The 18,734-nt window shown below is 36.0% G+C and overlaps 2 protein-coding genes across 3 annotated transcripts in view; both read right to left on the bottom strand.

Annotated features, from left to right (window-relative positions):
- The window catches only part of LOC306876243 (CLIP-associating protein 1-A-like), a 71,922-nt gene extending 63,056 nt beyond the window's left edge, over positions 1-8,866 (bottom strand). The window contains exons 1-2 of the mRNA XM_079427252.1: positions 8,758-8,866; positions 6,373-6,950 (exon numbers count right to left, since the gene is read on the bottom strand). Coding sequence (XP_079283378.1) covers positions 6,373-6,567 — 195 coding nt within the window. The 5' untranslated portion in view covers positions 6,568-6,950; positions 8,758-8,866. The remainder of the gene's footprint in view (positions 1-6,372; positions 6,951-8,757) is intronic.
- Positions 8,867-8,893: 27 nt separating this feature from the next.
- On the bottom strand, positions 8,894-14,411 carry LOC306876245 (MKI67 FHA domain-interacting nucleolar phosphoprotein-like). Of its 2 annotated transcripts, none has more exons than XM_079427257.1 (6): positions 14,169-14,411; positions 13,791-13,919; positions 13,101-13,209; positions 12,804-13,015; positions 10,699-10,758; positions 8,894-10,431 (listed from the first exon to the last, which is right to left on the bottom strand). In XM_079427257.1, the coding sequence occupies exons 1-6, from the start codon at positions 14,280-14,282 to the stop codon at positions 10,240-10,242; spliced, it is 816 nt and encodes a 271-aa protein (XP_079283383.1). In that variant the 5' UTR covers positions 14,283-14,411; the 3' UTR covers positions 8,894-10,239. The 2 variants fall into 2 exon arrangements, with proteins under 2 accessions (XP_079283383.1, XP_079283384.1); XM_079427258.1 differs by having other exon boundaries at positions 9,386-10,431; positions 13,791-13,832.
- Between the last annotated feature and the right edge of the window lie 4,323 nt (positions 14,412-18,734).

The following is an 18,734-nucleotide window of genomic DNA, read 5'->3' as shown; positions in this document are numbered from 1 at the left end:
AAATGTGAGAAATATCGAATTAAAATAATCCCATAGAAAATAATTTTAACACCATTCGATTCTCTATTTTTCCTGTATTCATTCTTGCACAAGCTGAATAGCATGATGACATAACGTGCAGGGTCCACATGTACCACCTCCCAAATATAGGATGACCTCACCAACTCAACATTCCAGCACGCACTAAACAAACATTACAAGAGGTTGTGCGACCTACTAAACTTTGAGTCTTGCTCAAATGACGACAACAACATTCTCCACTAAAGTGGTTGAAAACAAGACATGATGCTGATAAATGTTTAACTAACATGGACATATTAACACATGGCAATGCTAGTTAAATGGTTTCCTGTCGGTTTATTATGTTTCTCTTATTTCTGTATATTATTAGAGAGAGTTACAAGAAAGCCAGTTACAGGAAAACTTCACAAAAAGTGTCAAAACATCACGTCGCTTTCAAAAGCATTCGTTTTTTTCCAGTTTTGCTAAAGGCACAGTTACTTACAACCCATTTCAATTCTATAATGTGACCTGTCACAATGAAAGAGATACTGAATGAGTAAGAATTCAGGGTGGGACTTTTTAATCTGCTGGGAATTGATTTAATCGGGAAAAGTGGTTTCTATAGTTTTCCTGTGCAATAATGTGCACAGATGAATCGTTCACAATAAGTGAGGCTGCATTTCCCAGAAGTATCATAAGCCTTGCTCATAGAAACCATATATGCCAATGTTCTCTAGTGATCAACTAAAGCTCACAATGCTTCTGGGAAATGTAGGCATGTGTATGAAGTAAATGTGGTAAATGTCCTAGGGATTTTAAGGTCTAGGCTAATTTTCTACCACAAAACAGCCTAATAAGTAACGGTCTACAAAGCATCTGAAAGTGAATTTAATCAGGCTGGCAATAGCCAACCATTATGCCAAAAAGCTTGTACCCAATGCCATATGGCTTTTGTTTAAAAAATATGGAAAACAGTAAAAAGACAGAGAAATCGAAAATGTTTTTGTTCAACTTCGAAAGCAAAACATAACGCTTAACAATAAAGGGAGGTGCCATACACAACAGTTGCTTTCTATGAAAGTCACATCTACCCCCCACTATTACGAAGTCAAGGGTGGTACAAAGGACACAATGCTTACATCAGCTCATGAACAAACAAAAAAGAAAAAAAAAATTAGGAACACCTTCTGATCAATAATCAAAAATTCTGATCAAAAATTAGCCTTCCTAACACGAGGTGATATTTGACTCAAAGTGATTTACAGGGGCATTTTCTTTTTACCTTTGTAATGGCATTTTTCTAATTTTATTAAAAGTATGTCATTATGTCAAATTCAAAAATTTATATTTATAAGCTTTATGGAATTTTCTGATTTATATTAAGAAGTAAAATAAGACAAATAAGTTAGCTTTCATATAAAATTAGTATTAATAAAACATTTATTTGTACTACAGATGTAGTCTCGCGTAGCCAGACTACAAGGCCCGCCCATGAGACCGTTTGACTGACATGTCAAACAACCAATCATAGTTCGTTTCGTTTAGCGTCACGTTTTAGTCGCCTCAATAACAAACCGGTGTGTGAAACTCTTGGATGTATTTTTAAAGATTATATGCCACGAACATTAAATAATTCACATACTTTTGAAAATCCAGCGTTTAGTTGACCCTGATAAGCGTTCGTCGTCACATTTGTAAACACGACAGCGTTTGGCACCACGGCATCATTGTTTCCCGGCGGACCGAATATAATCGCGACACTCACGTCTCTCAGAAATCCGGTTTAATTGAACCAGTCAGATGACGACTTCGACATTCCTGAAGTGTTTCCAGAAAAGTGTGCCATATGCAGCAGACGTTTAGCCAACGTTCCGTGGGCGTGACGTCTGAGGCTGAGACTACGACAGATGTGGCACAGAAGAACACAAAAGTGGTTTGTAGGTACGTTTAATGAGGCTCAGGGGTGGCATGAGTGCAATTAAATTCATAAATTCATGTTGAGATTAATGTTTTAAATATAAAATGTTGCATATAGAAATATTAAATTTAAATAACTGAAATTCTACTTTAAAAATGAAACTAACAACGCCAGCAGGAGGCGGCATATCAATGATTTTATCACTGAATCATTTATTCAATCGATTCGTTCGAACGGCTGATTCATTCAGGAATGAAGCAAGTAACTGTGTTTATGAATGGGTAGTCATGAATCACTGACTCACTAGATTCGTTTAAACACACAGGTCATTCATGAATGAAACACCGCTGTTTTCGCTTTTAGAAATGCGCAGCGGCTGAGCTGTGACTTTATTTTGAACTATTTTCCTGGATAAAATGGCACAAAATCAGGCAGTAGTGTTATATTCAGGCAACATAAGTCACTTAATATGAACTTCTTGTTTATTGAACTGTTGTATTAAATCAATATCGCATTTGCACACTCCCTTAATAATCTTGAAAAGCTGTCACTCTAGTTTATCGCGATCTGTGGGCTCAATTCAAGTCCTGCTTTGTGTTCTCTGCTAATAACCCGACTGTGAATTATGCGAGTGGCGTCACTGTGATGTTACTGAGAAGATGCAGCCGTGGCGGGGATGATTTTTGGTGTGGCGACCCGCCACGGCTGAATGAATGTAGCCGAAACACTGGAGGTAAATGCAGATGCAGAAAATACAGAACTGTAATTCAAATTTAAGCAGAATTAAAATGGAAAGAAATTCAAAGAAATGTATATAATAGTTGTAAGTGTAGTTTACCACAACAAATATAAATTTTCAGTATGATTTACCCATAAACATGTTATCATATACACAATATATGGCATACGTCCAGGCACAACTGTTATTCATTTTCACTTATTTTTTATAAACGTTGCCAATAATTCTAGCATTGCTTTATATCTCACTAGTCAGCATAGAAAAACCAACCATCAGAATTAATGAAATATGGAGCCTTTTGATACACAAATTTGCTATTAGTACACTTGTAGCTCAATATCTCCCATAATGAACATTACATTTTTATTTCTATAAAGTAATCTGAAAGCATTTTTGTGTTATGGCAAAATCAAAATCTCTTTTGATAATTGCACAGGTATAAAATAATATATTCCACATATTTGGGAATAAATATGTGTAAGTCGTCAACATTAATGATTAAACTTGTTCTGGACTAGTTAAAATAAAGAAGTTAAATTCAAATTGCTAAATCCCTCTTTGAATTGCAATACAATAAATAATTTTTCCTGTCATTCCAATTCAAATTCCAAAGTATCGTCCAGTGGGGTGTGGCCAATTCAATACAAATTCATCATGAACTGAGAGAGAATTTTTTAAATTCTGAATTTTGCCCAACCCTGGTCCCCTGGTTAAGAGTGCCATTCATTACACCTCAGTAAATAATTGACTCACTAATTTTAAAAACGGGCAGGATGCTTGGGTTAAGATGAATAGTCAATTGATTTATAGGCAACACCTAGAGGCTTAGTGCTACATGTACTTGCCAAAACAAATTCATCTAGATCCTGCATGAAAGAGGATTGACAGCATTTTGTCCTTCACTGGCTAAACAGGTCCTTTGGATTGAAAGTCTAGACAGCATTAATGATCACAGACAGCACTGTGGAGCAAACATGTCAGTACATGATTTACTCTTTGATGGGGCACAAATGCCTTTATTAATCAGCTTTAAGCTCTACAACACCACCATTAGAATAGAGATAACCGCAAATGCTTTTAATTCAGGTTAACCTATCACTTATCAGAAATGTGAAGGAATAACCACAACCAACAGGACAAAAGTTTTATCTTGTGTACAAACCAAAAAGTGGTGAACTAAAAAGAATACGCAATTTCTGGAAGAGTCAGATAATCAATTCTGTTTTACTACAACCAACACCATGGTGAAGCCTGGGCTGTCAAAGCTTGTAGAGTAACCGAGTCAGCATTACTTCAAAGACTAAACTGTTTTCTGATACGGACACACATCACACGTGAAGAGACAACCTCACCCAATCCCTGCCCGAATACTTTCCACATTACTCCCAACATCAATTGCTGTCTACTGTCAAGGCTGGTGCTTGTGAATAAAATGCGGCGTGAGCGAATTCATTTGTTCTCAGGCAGTTGCAAGCAAGTACTTACTGACATCCAGCAAAACCTGACGTTAAAAAACACTTTCCTGAAATAACCCTCCTAGCATTACTAACAAAACTATTAGGGTTGGGCAATATATATCAAACAATCATAATATATTCACAATGATTTTGCTGCTAACATTAAATGAAGAAACGTTGTGAATTTTGCAATGATTTATTTTCATGTGCTTTTTATTTGGCCATTAACTTGCTATAACACAATTTGTGCAATCCTTCCTTGTCTCATGACTTGAAAGAATAAGACAAATGTTTAATAATCATCTCTGAAATAAACCTAACTGCATTATTAATCAGTTCAAACTAGGTCTGCAAAACGATTAATCGCAATTAATCCCATTCAAAATAAAAGTTTGTTTACATACTATATGTGTGTATATTGTGCATATTTATTATGTATATATAAATACACACACATGTATATATTAAAAAAAACTTGTAAGCGCATATATATATATATATATATATATATATAATAATATAAATATTTTATAATTTTATATAAATATAAATCTGTTTTATATTAATAACATATTTTTTCTTAATATATACACATGTATGTGTGTATTTATATATACATAATAAATATACACAGTACACGCACATATAGTATGTAAACAAACTTTTATTTTGAATGGGATTAATTGCGATTACTCGTTTTGCAGCCCTAGTTCAAAATGTGATTTGAATCATTTCAATCTACTTTGTTATAGTGTCTGTTTGGTTGAAATGAAAGAGTGGGGAAAAATAATTAAGAAAATACAGATAAATATTAAACTACATCAGTAGATAAATATCGAATTACATCAAAAGGCTGATAAACAGAGACATTTCAGATTTCACCCAGTCTTAATGGCAGTAATAAAATATTATCCATTCATGGAATCACACAGCAACTGGCTGAAACATGAGACTTTATGAAAGAATCATCCTGCAGATGGGTTCAAATGAGGTCATTCATGAAAAATGTGATCCTCGTTCAATCTAAGATTCAAATCATGTGACTGCAAAACCTTGTGCTGACTTGCAACCTTCAGCATTAGGCTTCTTCTAACAAGAATAATTCACACTACATTCATGATGTTACAGCATTAAAATGTACACAAAACACAGCAGAGCTAAGCTTCATGACGCTAACCGCTTGACATAACTGCTACTCTATGTTTACAAGATGCTTGAGGAAGTGACATCTTCAGACAGGGTCTGAACACTGTCAAAATAATATACCACAATCAAAAAAACCAACGCAGAAAAAAAAAAAAAAAAAAAAAAAAAACAGTCAGGCGGCTCTGACTCAGCACTGCAAAGCTATTAGGTCAAGGAGAAATATTTGAAATACAAATCTCACATGGATGATTCTTAAGAGGATTTTTGGCATGATTCCCACTAAACACTTTATCTCCATTAATTGCCAGTGTTAGCGTTTGATTCTAGGACATGAAACCAGTAATTGAGTATAAGCCATCTTATTTCTCCCTACAGCCTTCTTAAATGTCTACTGTAGACGGCTTTCAATATAAGACGCCTATTGCATAAATAATCATGTATAAAAATAATAATAAGATTATGGTTAGTCATGTAATTTAATCTTTGCCTGAATTCTTCGAGCACAAGACCAGAACAAAAATGAATATCAACAATCAGCCTATCATCTACACCTTTAAAGGCCCAGTTCACCAAATAAATAAGTTTTTTCTGACCTTCACTTCAATTCAAAAGGACGTCCTTTCTTCCATGAGGAACTATGAAAACCTTTTTGCATTAGATGTAACTACACAGAAAACAACTGCATAGACATTTAACTAAACTATCATTTTGTGTTCAACAGAAGTAAGTCATACAGGTTTGGAACAACATAAGGGTGAATAAATGATGACCAAATTTCCATTTATGGGTGAATGAATGCTTTAATCATCATCTAAAGACGTGGACACAAAGTGAAGTCTCTCATTGTGTCTGATCTTGAAATATGTCAACATGAAGGGCTGTAAATGTTCCAGTGACCTCAAAAGCCAGCTCTGTTTCGCTCAGGGGATCAATTTAGGCCCTCAATTCTATGCCAGACAACTGCCTGAAGGTGAATTCCAAAAGAAAAGCCCTTGCTTTATAACCCATAATACCAAATCCAATTGAAACACCACCCTGCACACTATACAGCCATCAAACTTGCAGAAAATTACGTTTAAGCATCTAGATGTTATAAAATAGTCTCTTACCTTGAAGTTGCTGGAGTTGACCCAAGAGGTGGCGATACCGTCCACCATTTTATCCAGCGCAGTCTGGTCACTCTCCAGGTCGTGACACTTGTCAGCATCTGTGATGTAGTTGATGAGCTCTGGACCCATCTGCAACCTGCGGGCCACATCTTTCTGTAGAACTTGGGTCAGACAGTACTCCATATTGGGCTCCATGGCCTATGATGTCCTGCCACCACCCGTGTGGCAGTGGAGAGGAAAAACTAAATAAAAAAATAGGCCTTTAGCGTGTACAATCCAGGCAAAGTAAGAGCACACGCCTATTAATATCCTGTGTTGATGAACACTATGAGTGCCACAGGCTGACAAGAAGCTGAGCAGTACGGATGTCAACTCAGGAATGCCAACGATGCACCATATGTGACTAGACAACAGCTGATGAGGACTGCTAATTCTCCTTTTTGTCCCTTTAAGAAGCAGCCAAACCACTAGCAGTGGCAGAAGAGCTCTTGGTTGTGGTGGAGCAGCAGGAGTTGTGGTAACTAGAGCAGGAGAGAGAGGGTCCGGAGGAGCATTGCTTCATAATTCAGAGGTCCTCCCTGCTCAGGATGAGAAAAGAGAGCTGTTAGCCGTGTACCACCTCTGGATATCAAATGCCAGTGTGGCTGGACCTGCATTTTTGTCAGCTCAGATCAGCATCCACTTACGAGAAAAGCAGAAAAGCCCTTTGATGGTGACATAACTCAAAGTCCGGCTTGCATTCCCTTAACTATTTATTTGCTGACCACACATCAGCTGCACGGCTTTGTGGGATACAGCAAGAGAGGAATTCCACTCATATTAAAGTCAAGGGGTAGTTCACCCTAAAATGAAATTAACTCGTCTTTGTCATTTTAAACCCATTTAATGTTAAACAAAAAGGAAAAAAACACCATAAAAGCACCACAACAGCACTCTATACAACTACTAAAGGTCCTGACTGTTTTACACAGGAGTAATGCCATCACTATGATACTTGCCTCCCAACTACATTGAGACAAAAATCTGCTAAGGCATCATGGGAATAATCTAGCTGCAATCACAGTTGGTCACTGCAAAGTGCATTACTCTGATAAGCAGATTACTTGATGACTACAATTTTTCTGAAAGACTTCATGAAATGAGCAAAAGATACATTCTCCATTGATCAAAGCAGAACATTGAAAATGATGAATGTACTGGTTACTGAAGTACATTATGCGTGCGTGTGTGTGTGTGTGTGTGTGTACAGTGGAGTACAAGATGAAAGTCTGAGACTTAAAATACCAGTTTCAAGATCCCCAAATAAATGTAAAATAAATACAATAATGCTAATAATAAATACACTTAAAAGGAAGAACATTTTCAAAGTAAAATAAATAAGAAATATTTAAGATAAAATGTCAAATAAAATGGATCATTAGGTTTTACACAAACTAACTCATGCAGAACCAGTTCATCTAAACAAATATAAACAAATCTCACTTTTAAATTAAACTTTTTCCATGCAAATTTTTATGCAGATAATATTATCAAATTTAGAAAAATGCAAACTAGAAGAAAGATTTACTGGTGATCTCAGACATTTGGTCCTCACTGTGTTTGTGTTTTTCTGTCTTCAAGGTTTTGTTTTTGCTTAGTTTACACATTACAAGTCTGTGCTTGTACTTCATGTATCTAAGCTACACAATGCTGAGAGGAGACCTTGACTAATCTCCTTATTCTCCATAGATCAGAATCACAGGAGTTCATCATTTATGAACCGTGATGTCACCTTAATGTAAAACACACACATTACATGCTAATTCAATGATGTCAAGCATGATTTACCTGTTCCTCCCACAAACCACAAATCACAGGCCTCCGATTACAGATGAATTCATCTCTTTAGTGTTTAAGCATTAACACGTCAGTCGATTTTAAAACTAGATAACTAGTAAAGAAAGTAACCCTGCTGTACACAAGCTAAAACGATAATGCAATAACCTAAATACTAACCAGTGGAAATATGGGTCGAAATAGTGGAAATATGGGTCGAAATCTGATTTCAAGTGAATGACAGGTCCGACATGTGCATCATTATAAACATATTTACATTGACGCTCACGTAGTATCTGTCATTCACCAGGTTTTAAAATACCTTATCGTCTTTTATATATGTTAACAATTCAAATATCAAGCCCCTTATGATTAAATAAATTTCAGTATTTAATTATCAACTGTTTTCAGATCATATCTGGATGAATTTGTTTCTTTTTCATTGATCATCTAGCCGGTTATGCTAGCTCTCACTAGCCGACCGAATAAAGTGTAAAAACTCCGGCGATACACACCAAACCGGTACATGTAAACGACAAGCTTGGTTGAAATAAAAGGTTATATACTCACTCAGCCGAATCTAGCGGTGGTTTCTGTGTGAAATGACACGGGTTGGGTTATTAAAGGTAAACGAGGTTCGTCTCTCTAGTGCTGCTCCTGTAGACACAATGATGGAGCTGGAATGCGCATGCGCTAAACACCTCTGCTCTATTACTGATTTAATGTAAAATCCGCTATTTTGATACAAACGTTGCACCATTACAAACATGTTTCACTTTATGTCATTATGACTGCTAGCCATAACGGCTAGCTTGTACCGCTTTATGTATGTACAGTATGCGAGTCATTTCTCCATCTATAAGCACCTTTACCTTTGTAATTACCAATATTTGCTCTTATATATTGCAGGTTTTTCCACACAGTAGCCAACAGATATTTAGTTTACACCCGCATAATAGAAATCCTCTGGTTTCCTTCTGTCTCGCTGCCACATGGTCATTTTTCCTTGTGTAGCTAAAACAATGAACCTTTATGGCATGCTATTTTAACATTGCTTCCTAAAAACATCTATTATTCTATTTTAATTGCCTGCAAGTAATCTAACAACCAACAGCATCTCTTTTTCCCAACTAGCTAACAGACACTAGTTACTAGAAAATTTTAAATTGTACCTGGTAAACATTTTTTTTTTCATCTTCTTTCAACTATAATTTTAACTATGCAGAAATCAATCATTACAAATAACAAAGCAATCGAAACTAATGATATATATCATTTTCAATTTGCCATTACTAATAGAACAGCTGGGATAGTGACTAGTAGCAAAATAATACAAAATATTTCAGACCAAAGAAATGCAAATCACCGTTTAAACGACTGAGAATATAAGTAATGAAACTGAATAATATATTATTATATTGGTTCATTTATAGCAATTGAAATATGTGCTCATAACACAAACAGATATTAAATATTAAGGAACAAATGTTAAAGTGGCTTGCCATATCATTAAACTCACGGCGAGGGAAAACGACTCCTGGCTCCATCTAGTGGTCATTCTGATATAAGCATTTCCATTGATCTTCATTTTTTCCATAATACCCCTCAACTTACATGTAAGCATCTTTATAGTGACAATTTACACAAAAAAATGTTTACCCAAAATAGCTTTAAAAAGCAATAAAGAAATGTATTTGATCCCTTTTGTGGGTTAAGCACATGTTTTACCAATATGTCTGAATATATAGTACTGGACAGAATAGATAACACCAAAATAATGTGTCAGAAATACATCCTCCCTACCATTTAATTTTTAAATGAAGAATATATATTGTGTATTACACAGTCCTCTAAGGTTGCTAAAGGTAATCGTCACATCTGCATAAAACACACCTCAAAACAGATGCCTGATAATCAGGATAATGTTTGTGATCCTCTTCTCCAGCCACAGGGGAGGACTGATCTAATCACATACAAATGGCTCAAACAGTGAGTCCAGTGTCCCATCTAAAACAGGGACTGAAGTCTTTTATTCGTCATTAAATTCTCCTTTTAAGTCGTATGCTCCTCTTTAACCTCCTCCTCTTCATCTTCATCAAGCTCTTCCTCGCTATCTTCCACATCCTCGCTGTTTTCTGGAACGGATTTGGCTTTGATGACTATTTCGTCATCAACATCATCGTCTTCAACTCTGATCGACTTCCTCCTCTCCAAAACTGATGGGGTGCACACTGGAGTGACATCCTAAATGCAAATAAATTGTCTATTAGACACTAGTAGCATAATACTACATATCCTAGTCATTTTCTACAGTAATTGTTGGCACATGGGTTTCATTGTGAGTCACAGTGACTGACAATAAGCTTAAAATGTACCAGTTTTTGTCGGCACAGTTATCTTACTTCAGTCAATGGGTACAACTGAGGTAATTTTCAGTCTGTGCCAAGCATATGCCCACAAAATCAGTGGAAAAAATGTATTAAAAAAATGAATTGAAATACTTAATCTTACCTCACTGCATACTGAATCATCGGCTTTGGATTGGGCTTTCTTAGCAGGAATCCGAGCTGCCTGAAAAAAGGGAAGAAAAGACAACATGGTAAAACTGAAATACAACAAGCATCATCTTAAAGGAATAGTTCACCTAAAAATAAACATTTGCTGAATTTATTCACACCACCCAAGATACGAGTTTGTTTGCCCTTTGGAACGGATTCAGAGAAATTTAGCATTACAGCCCGTGTTCACCAATGGAACAAGGATTGTTTCACTGGAGGAAGTGTTATTAGAGACTCATATTTTTACCAGAAGTGAGTGATGGTCAAAATATCAGATAAAACTAGTGATAAAACTAGCCCGGTAACCCATATGCAGAACCGATATTTACTTACTGTTATAAAGTCTATAAATGACTGAGTGAAGTAAGAACATACTTCACTTGGGGTTTTCCTCTTTTCAGTCTTAAGTGTTGAAAATTTGCAGTCTTTCATGTTAAATTTAATCTTCATATCACAACAATAAAAACATTTATAAAAAGCATCAGCAGCAACAGCACTAATATTAACAAAAAGCTAAATAAATGTAGAATGTCTTCTGTTTTCAGATGGAGAAAATAAAGGACAGGAGTCATGACTTCATTTTAAACTACAGTTTTAGTAGGTTTATAAGCCGTTTAATAGGCCTATAGAGTCAAGAATAATTCACTGGATAATGTTAATTCACTGAATAATATTCTCTGGAATATTGGAACAAACTTTTTTTTAATAAATATATCGTTTCTATTGCATTTCTCAACTGGAATGTTATATCAGAATTATTAATGTTTTTGTCCTTCTAGATTATGAACTGCCTGCTGACAGCGCGGTTTATCTATGCATTTACAAAGAACTATACTCAAACTGCGATCGCTCGCGGAGATAAATAATTTCCATTGAGTTGTATTTATTTAGATGTTTATTAGTGAAATAATGGTTATAGAGTAAATGTTGCTACAATTTAAGGTGTTTTAAACAAGTGATTCTTATTAAAAGTTACATGCGGAGGCCGTGCTGGAGTATTTCCTGAGCATCAACCCGCTGAGCAAACAGCAATATGAAGCAGCTTCACGAGACCAATGATGAGCAAATATACAAGAGAGAGAGAATTTAATTCAGCGCTTTTAATTCCAACATGCGCTCATTCATGGCTGTATTTTTGAACTCATGCAAAGTTACGTCCTTATTGGGAGAGGACTGGACGGTTTTAAGTGTGTCGAGCTCGTCCGTCCGCACTCATCTGCGGCGAGTATACTTTGAAAGCTGTGCAGACTCGGCTTTGCACGAGATGGGACGGAACGCGGAAAATGAAACGTACCCGGGCCGTTAGCCTATGTGACTCCGACTTCATGAGACTAATGATGAGCATAGACAACAGAGAGAGAATTCAATTAAGTGCTTTTATTTACAACATGTGCTCATTCAGGGCTGCATATTATTTAATTCAGGCAAAGTTATTTCTTTATTGGGACAGGACATGAAGGATTATTTTATATGACTCCATGAGTTGCTCTCTATTTCTTAGAGCCAAGCTGCATAAACTACATAACAGGCATCTACGTAATGCATATAATTTGTGCATTAATGGCTGTTATGTTAAATAAAGTTTACTAACTACAGCAAATCAAGTACCCGCAGGCCGTGGTTGTTGTCTCTCATGGTGATCATGCGCACAATTCTCAAAACACCCACAAGATGGCAGCATTTATCAGTGAATCCGATATTACAAAACCGATATCCGATTATGGTAAAATGCTTCAATATCAGAAAAAATATCAGTAAATTGATATAATCGAAGGTGATTCGTCTGCGATTACGACCGCGATATTGCCTATCTTGTCGGTGAACTACGGCTCTGTGTAGTAATTCCGGCTCCATTTGAAAGCAGGTGATGGTGATTTACTGATGAGATGCTCATGATAATCGAATTCGATTTAATTGCACAGCCCTAATTCTACATTTCTCCAAATCATTTCCGATGAAGCCTTGGATAGCCTAAAGGTTAGTACATTTTCAGCAAAAGTTCATATTTGGCTCAACTACTCCTTTAAATGTTTTGATTAAAAAAAACACAGTACTTACAAATCCTGGGAAATCATAGTCAATGCCCTTTGCCGCCAGTCTCTTGCGTAGCTTAGACTCGTTGCTTAAAAGCTTTGAACCAAGTTTCTTCAGACCTTCTTCCGCATGCTTTTTGTTATAACGATTAACTGCAGGCTGCGTCGGCTTCTTGAAGAGCAACCTGGAACCTGCAAATATCTTTTCATGGACCTTCTCAGGTGGCATCACATGACCTATACAGGACAAAACACAGTAATGTTTAGACAACATATTACGTAAGAAAATATACATGCAAAATCCTTTACGCTCTCAACTCACACTTTATGAGCCGTTCTCCGATAAGGTAGTTGTTCATGGTCTCAGCCACAATCTTAGCCACCTCATCACACTCAAACTCAACAAATCCATAGCCTTTGCTCTTTCCAGTCTGTGAAAGATGAGTTTAATAATACTTGCATTAAAATCTTTAAAGCAAGGTATTATCCACTAGTATGACGCTTGTGCGTTTGCAGTGTTGGCACATTGGTTTTATTGCACAACAAAATAGTTGGAAATAAGCAAAACGTACCTTATTGCTGTCTGCACAATTATCTTATCCAAGGCAACAAATGCCAAAGATAATTTTCAGATTGTGCCATTATGTTAAACAGATCAATTAACGTTATATGTACATACAAGCAAACATCCCAAATTCTAAAGTCATTTCTATTTTAAAATATTTGGAAGCCATCCCAATGGGATCAAACATGTTTTCTTTAAGAATCCTCTAAAAATCAAATAGGGCCTTATTGAGTTAACCGAATCCAAGAGGATCTTATGCGTTTCTTTATGGAATTCCTATTAGAACTCTCAAATTAGCTTCAAACAACTATAGAAATTCCATCAGAATTCCTTTAGGATTTGTATTCAGCCACTTCATTAATACTTTTAATATATAATTTATGAATCGATTGTATTATAGATACAGTGCTCTAACCCAACTGATTGTATACTACAAGAAAGTCATACCTTTTTACTCCTGGAAACTCTTATTCGTGTGATTTTGCCAAACTGTTGAAAGTAAGATTTTAACTGAGGTTCAAACAATCCTCGAGGCAGATGACCAACATAAAGCACTCCCGGAGAAAGCGACTGAAACTGAGGGAATAATTAATATTATATTCAGTTCAAAATAATAAAATACGCAAGTCAACTAAGTTAACGTTAAACAGAAATACGTAGTACAAAATTGAAAAACGTGCAGGCTTTGTAGAACAAATAGGTTTCTTCAATTCAAATAACCTCATATTGGCTATTAAAGATAACTAAATTTAACTTAAATCATTTTTCAACGCGAAGATAAATGATGGTTGGGCTAAACTCGAGCCACATGGTCAGCCGCCATACCGTTTTAGGACGATTCTTTACTCGCTGAACCTTCTTCTGAAACTCTGCTTCCTCCTTTGGATTCAGAGCCAGTAGATTCTTCACCGGCTTCTCTGATGATTTGCCTTCTGTCATGATTAAATATAAGATTGATATAATAAATATATCTATACGTTTCGGACCTGGTGTCGTGCTATCTCTCCTAAAACCACGTTGTGCTTCGTTCAGGAAGCTGCTAAGGTTCAAGAAGACAATTCATAATAAAAGTCCAATACAAAATAAACGTTTTACCTTTTTTAAAAAATAAAATAAAATCTTTTTTTTCTTTGCTCTATTGTTCTTATGATATATGTTGATAACATATGTTGCTATTTTACAGTTATGGGTTAATTAATATTTTTCATCTACTTAAATTAAAATATTAATACTAATAAAACTTTATTGTTTCGTTAAGTTTTGCCTGACTGGCAGTGGGGTTTTATTTTTATTTTATTTTATTTATTTATTTAGTCATTTAGCAGACGCTTTTATCCAAAGCGACTTACAAATGAGGACATAAGAAGCAATCAAAACCAACAAAAGAGCGACCACGTGCAAGTGCTATTACAAGTCTTAGTTAGCCTAACGCAGTACAGATAAATATTATTATTATTAATTTTTATTTATTTATTTATTTTTTAATAAAAAGACATAGATAAAATAAAATTAGAATAGAGAGTGCTAGTGTTAGAGGGTCAAGTAAAGATGGAACAGATGAGTTTTTAGCCGTTTCTTGAAGATGGGTAAGGATTCGGCTACACGGGTTGAATTGGGCAGGTCATTCCACCAGATGGGAACAGTTAATGAAAAAGTCAGTGAAAGTGTTTTTGTGTGTCTTTGGGATGGTACAATAATGCGTCGTTCACTTGAAGAACGCAAGCTTCTAGAGGGCATATAAATCTGAATTAATGAATTTAGGTAAAGGGGTGCAGAGCCAGTGGTGGTTCTGTAGGCAAACATTAATGCCTTGAATTTAATGCGAGCAGTTTTTGGTAGCCAGTGCAAATTGATGAACAGAGGCGTGACGTGCGTTCTTTTCGGCTCATTAAAGATTAATCTTGCAGCGGCATTTTGGATTAATTGTAGAGGTTTAATAGAATTAGCTGGAAGACCTGCCAAGAGAGCACTGCAATAGTCAAGTCTGGACAGAACAAGAGCCTGAACAAGGAGTTGTGTTGCATGTTCTGAGAGAAAAGGCCTGATCTTCTTAATTGTATAATGCAAATCTGCAGGACCGGGCAGTTTTAGCAATGTGGTCTGAGACATTTAGCTTATCATCAATCACAACTCCAAGGTTTCTGGCTGTTTTTGAAGGAGTTATGGTAACTTAGATGAGCCTAACAGGAAGGTGAGATTGTGATGAAGCGATGGGTTAGCTGAAAATACAAGCAGTTCTGTCTTAGCTACCACACAAATGGTTTATATCTTTCATACTGACTCATTGTGCATGGGTGAATTTGTAGTCACAGATTGTGAGTCAGAAACAAATAAACAATCATACTTCAGTTAGACAGCTTGGTGCTGACAGTCAGTCAGTCTTCAAGTGCCAAGCAGTGTCCTAAAGGAAACATATGGCATGTTCAGCATTAATCACTCATTAAAGTTCATTAATTGCATGACTTGTGGAAGTTTCCATGTACCTCAGTTATGAAGATGAGAAATGTGATGATAAAGTATATCTGCAACATTAACGTTAATGATTAATATGTGTGTGTGTTTGAATCACAGACCTTTTCCGAGGTGCAGCTGAGGCTGGACCTCATGACATCTTAAAACTCTATAATACTAAAGGCAATATCATTAATATTTCCCCACAACTGGCCCCAAATAGTCCGCACTCCTGCTATAAACTGGAAGTGGTCCCTGCATACTGTAACAGTGAGCTGTTAGGTATTCTCCACCTTAGAACTAGAGAGTTTGAACTACTGTATTCATAAACTTATGAATGAACATAATGTGATAGATGCCACACATAACCTATGTTAAACTCTATCCAGATTCCGATCTGGCGGTTGCTCTGGGATTTGACCTCTCTTCTATGGAAAAAAGGTAAGGTTGGGACATATTTGAAATTAGTTGTTTTAAATCTGCATTTTAGAATGATTTCTGAAGGATCATGTGACACTGAAGACTGCAGTAATGGTGCTAAAATTTTAGCTTTGCCATCACATGAATATATGACATTTTAAAATATGTTAAAATAGAAAGTAGTCCTTTTACATCTGAATGATATTTTGCAATTTTACTGCTTTTACTGCATTTTTGTTCAAATAAATGCAGCCTTGGTGAGCAAATAACTTCTTAAAAAAAAAAATCTTAATCATTCCAAACTTTTGGTTGGCGGTGTTTATAGGTAATATTTATTTTGTGTGTTCTGTATTTATTTTTTTTCTCTTTTATTTAGTTATTTATTTATTTATTTTTAAATTAAGGACCTTACTATCTCTAGACCTGCGCAAGACCCGCGAAGAATGTGAGCATGTCAGGGAAAAGTTCCTCCAAATGAGGTGACATTCCCAAAATTAATTTTATTCTAAAATTGCATCTGATTTATTTTCTCTAGTTCTCTTGAGGTTTCTGAAGAGGTGAGACAGTATCTTAAAACACCAACCTTTGATAACTGGTAAGTTTTTAACAAAACAAAGCATGCTAACAGAAATGCACATACATTTTTGTTTCCTTATGTTCACCATACAGACTAGTTTTGGCAATTCCATATAATTATTTAACCCGGACATGACTCGTTTTTGTAAATAACTGGAAAAAGAGGAGTCTTCACAGTAGCTGCAGCCACATCAAAGTCCTGCACCTGTCATACATGAATAGGAAATTGTTAGTGAAGCAAAGCACAACACTTCTAAATTAAGCATAAAGAACATGGTGGCGATCAGGCCTTTCATCTGCCCGAAGGGCTTCATATTAATTTCAATGGTCCTGCTTGAGGTTTATAAATCAAAAGCACTTCTTGTGAGCAAAGGGCTGGAGCTCCATGTTCATTAATGCAATAGTCTTCCAAGTGGACTTGTTGAAAGCAGGTTTCAGCTTCAGATTAATACAACAAGATATGATTCCGTCTAAGGGGTTAACAGGAAAATAAAGACTTTGTGCTGTTTTAGGCAGTGGGAGGATGCTGAGATCATGGTGCTGCTCCAAGCGATGTACACAGATCTGGACTTCATCTCCACCTTCAACATTGAGCTGGATGTGCTGCAGCAGTTTCTTTATGAAGTGTACCGACGCTCCATCTGCTTGATTAATAAATGTCATGCCCCAGACATCATTTCACTCACATCACTGTTGCCAAAAAGTTTATTGTAATTTTACTGGAATCAGTTGTCTGTTTTCCTTAATTGTCCCATCTCTATCCACAGGGTCATTGTTGTAGTTTACCAAAGCCATAAAAAGAGAAAATTGTAGTGAATGTGTTCATGTTTTTGAAGGTCAGTGAAGGTTGGAGGTCAGTCATCTGTCCATCCAACCTTAGTCGCTGGGGTATATTTGTAGCAATAGCCAAAAATAAATTGTATGGGTCAAAATGATCCATTTTATGCCAAAAATCATTAGGATATTAAGTAAAGACCATGTTCCATGAAAATATTTAGTGAATTTCCCACCATAAATATATCAAAACTTAATTTTTGATCAGTAATATGCATTGCTAAGAACTTAATTTAGACAACTTTAAAGACGATTTTCTCAGTATTTAGATTTTTTTACACCCTCATATTCCAGATTTTCAAATAGTTGTATCTCGGCCAAATATCAAGTATTGTCCTACAAACCATACATCAATGGAAAGCTTATTTATTCAGCTTTCAGATGATGTAGAAATCTCAATCTCGAAAAATTTACGCTTATGTTTTATGGTCCAGGGTCACTGTAAAAAAGCCCATGTTCAGTTTATGTTCATTTATTATAAGGGCTGTGCCGCTATTATGTTGGTCATTGATTTGAATGTGGAGGCGTGGCTTACCTCAGCGCGCGCGCGAGAGCGGATCGTTTTTTCGGTTTGGATCCTGAGGGAAGTTCAAGTCCTGCAATCTTCCCTGAAAGGCAGTAATATAAGACCAATTAAAATCTCTTTCTGCAGCGCCTTCACTTTGTGAACTGCAGGAAAGAATCTTTGTGGTCTTCATTGGCAACGGATGGTATTAAACTTCGTGCTGAAGTTTCCTTGGTGACGATTCTTGAATGTGCGTCATTGAAGATTGTGAGTTACATTTGAGTATTCATTATATTATTATTGTCACGTATTCACTGTTCAGCTTGATGTATGGCTGCTACATTATAATTTATGTTATGCGAGAGTGTGGTTACCTGATTGTGTGTATGTTAATAATGGCATACGTAATCAACCATTATAGAGTTGTAACATCTCAGCGGGTCTGCCGTGTTAATGGCATATCTATACAATTTTCTGTTACTGATTACCTTATTTGTTTATTGTAGAACCACATTTGAGAGTCATACATCGAGTGATACACATCCTAGGTCTACTTGCATTTATTGTCACAGAGGATTCATCATTCATCTGAGGGTCTGAGACGA

This window comes from Barbus barbus (assembly GCF_936440315.1).
Source record: "Barbus barbus genome assembly, chromosome: 10".
NCBI lineage: Eukaryota > Metazoa > Chordata > Actinopteri > Cypriniformes > Cyprinidae > Barbus > Barbus barbus.
Note: the sequence above shows the minus strand (reverse complement) of the source record. Positions and strands in the feature narration are given on the sequence as shown.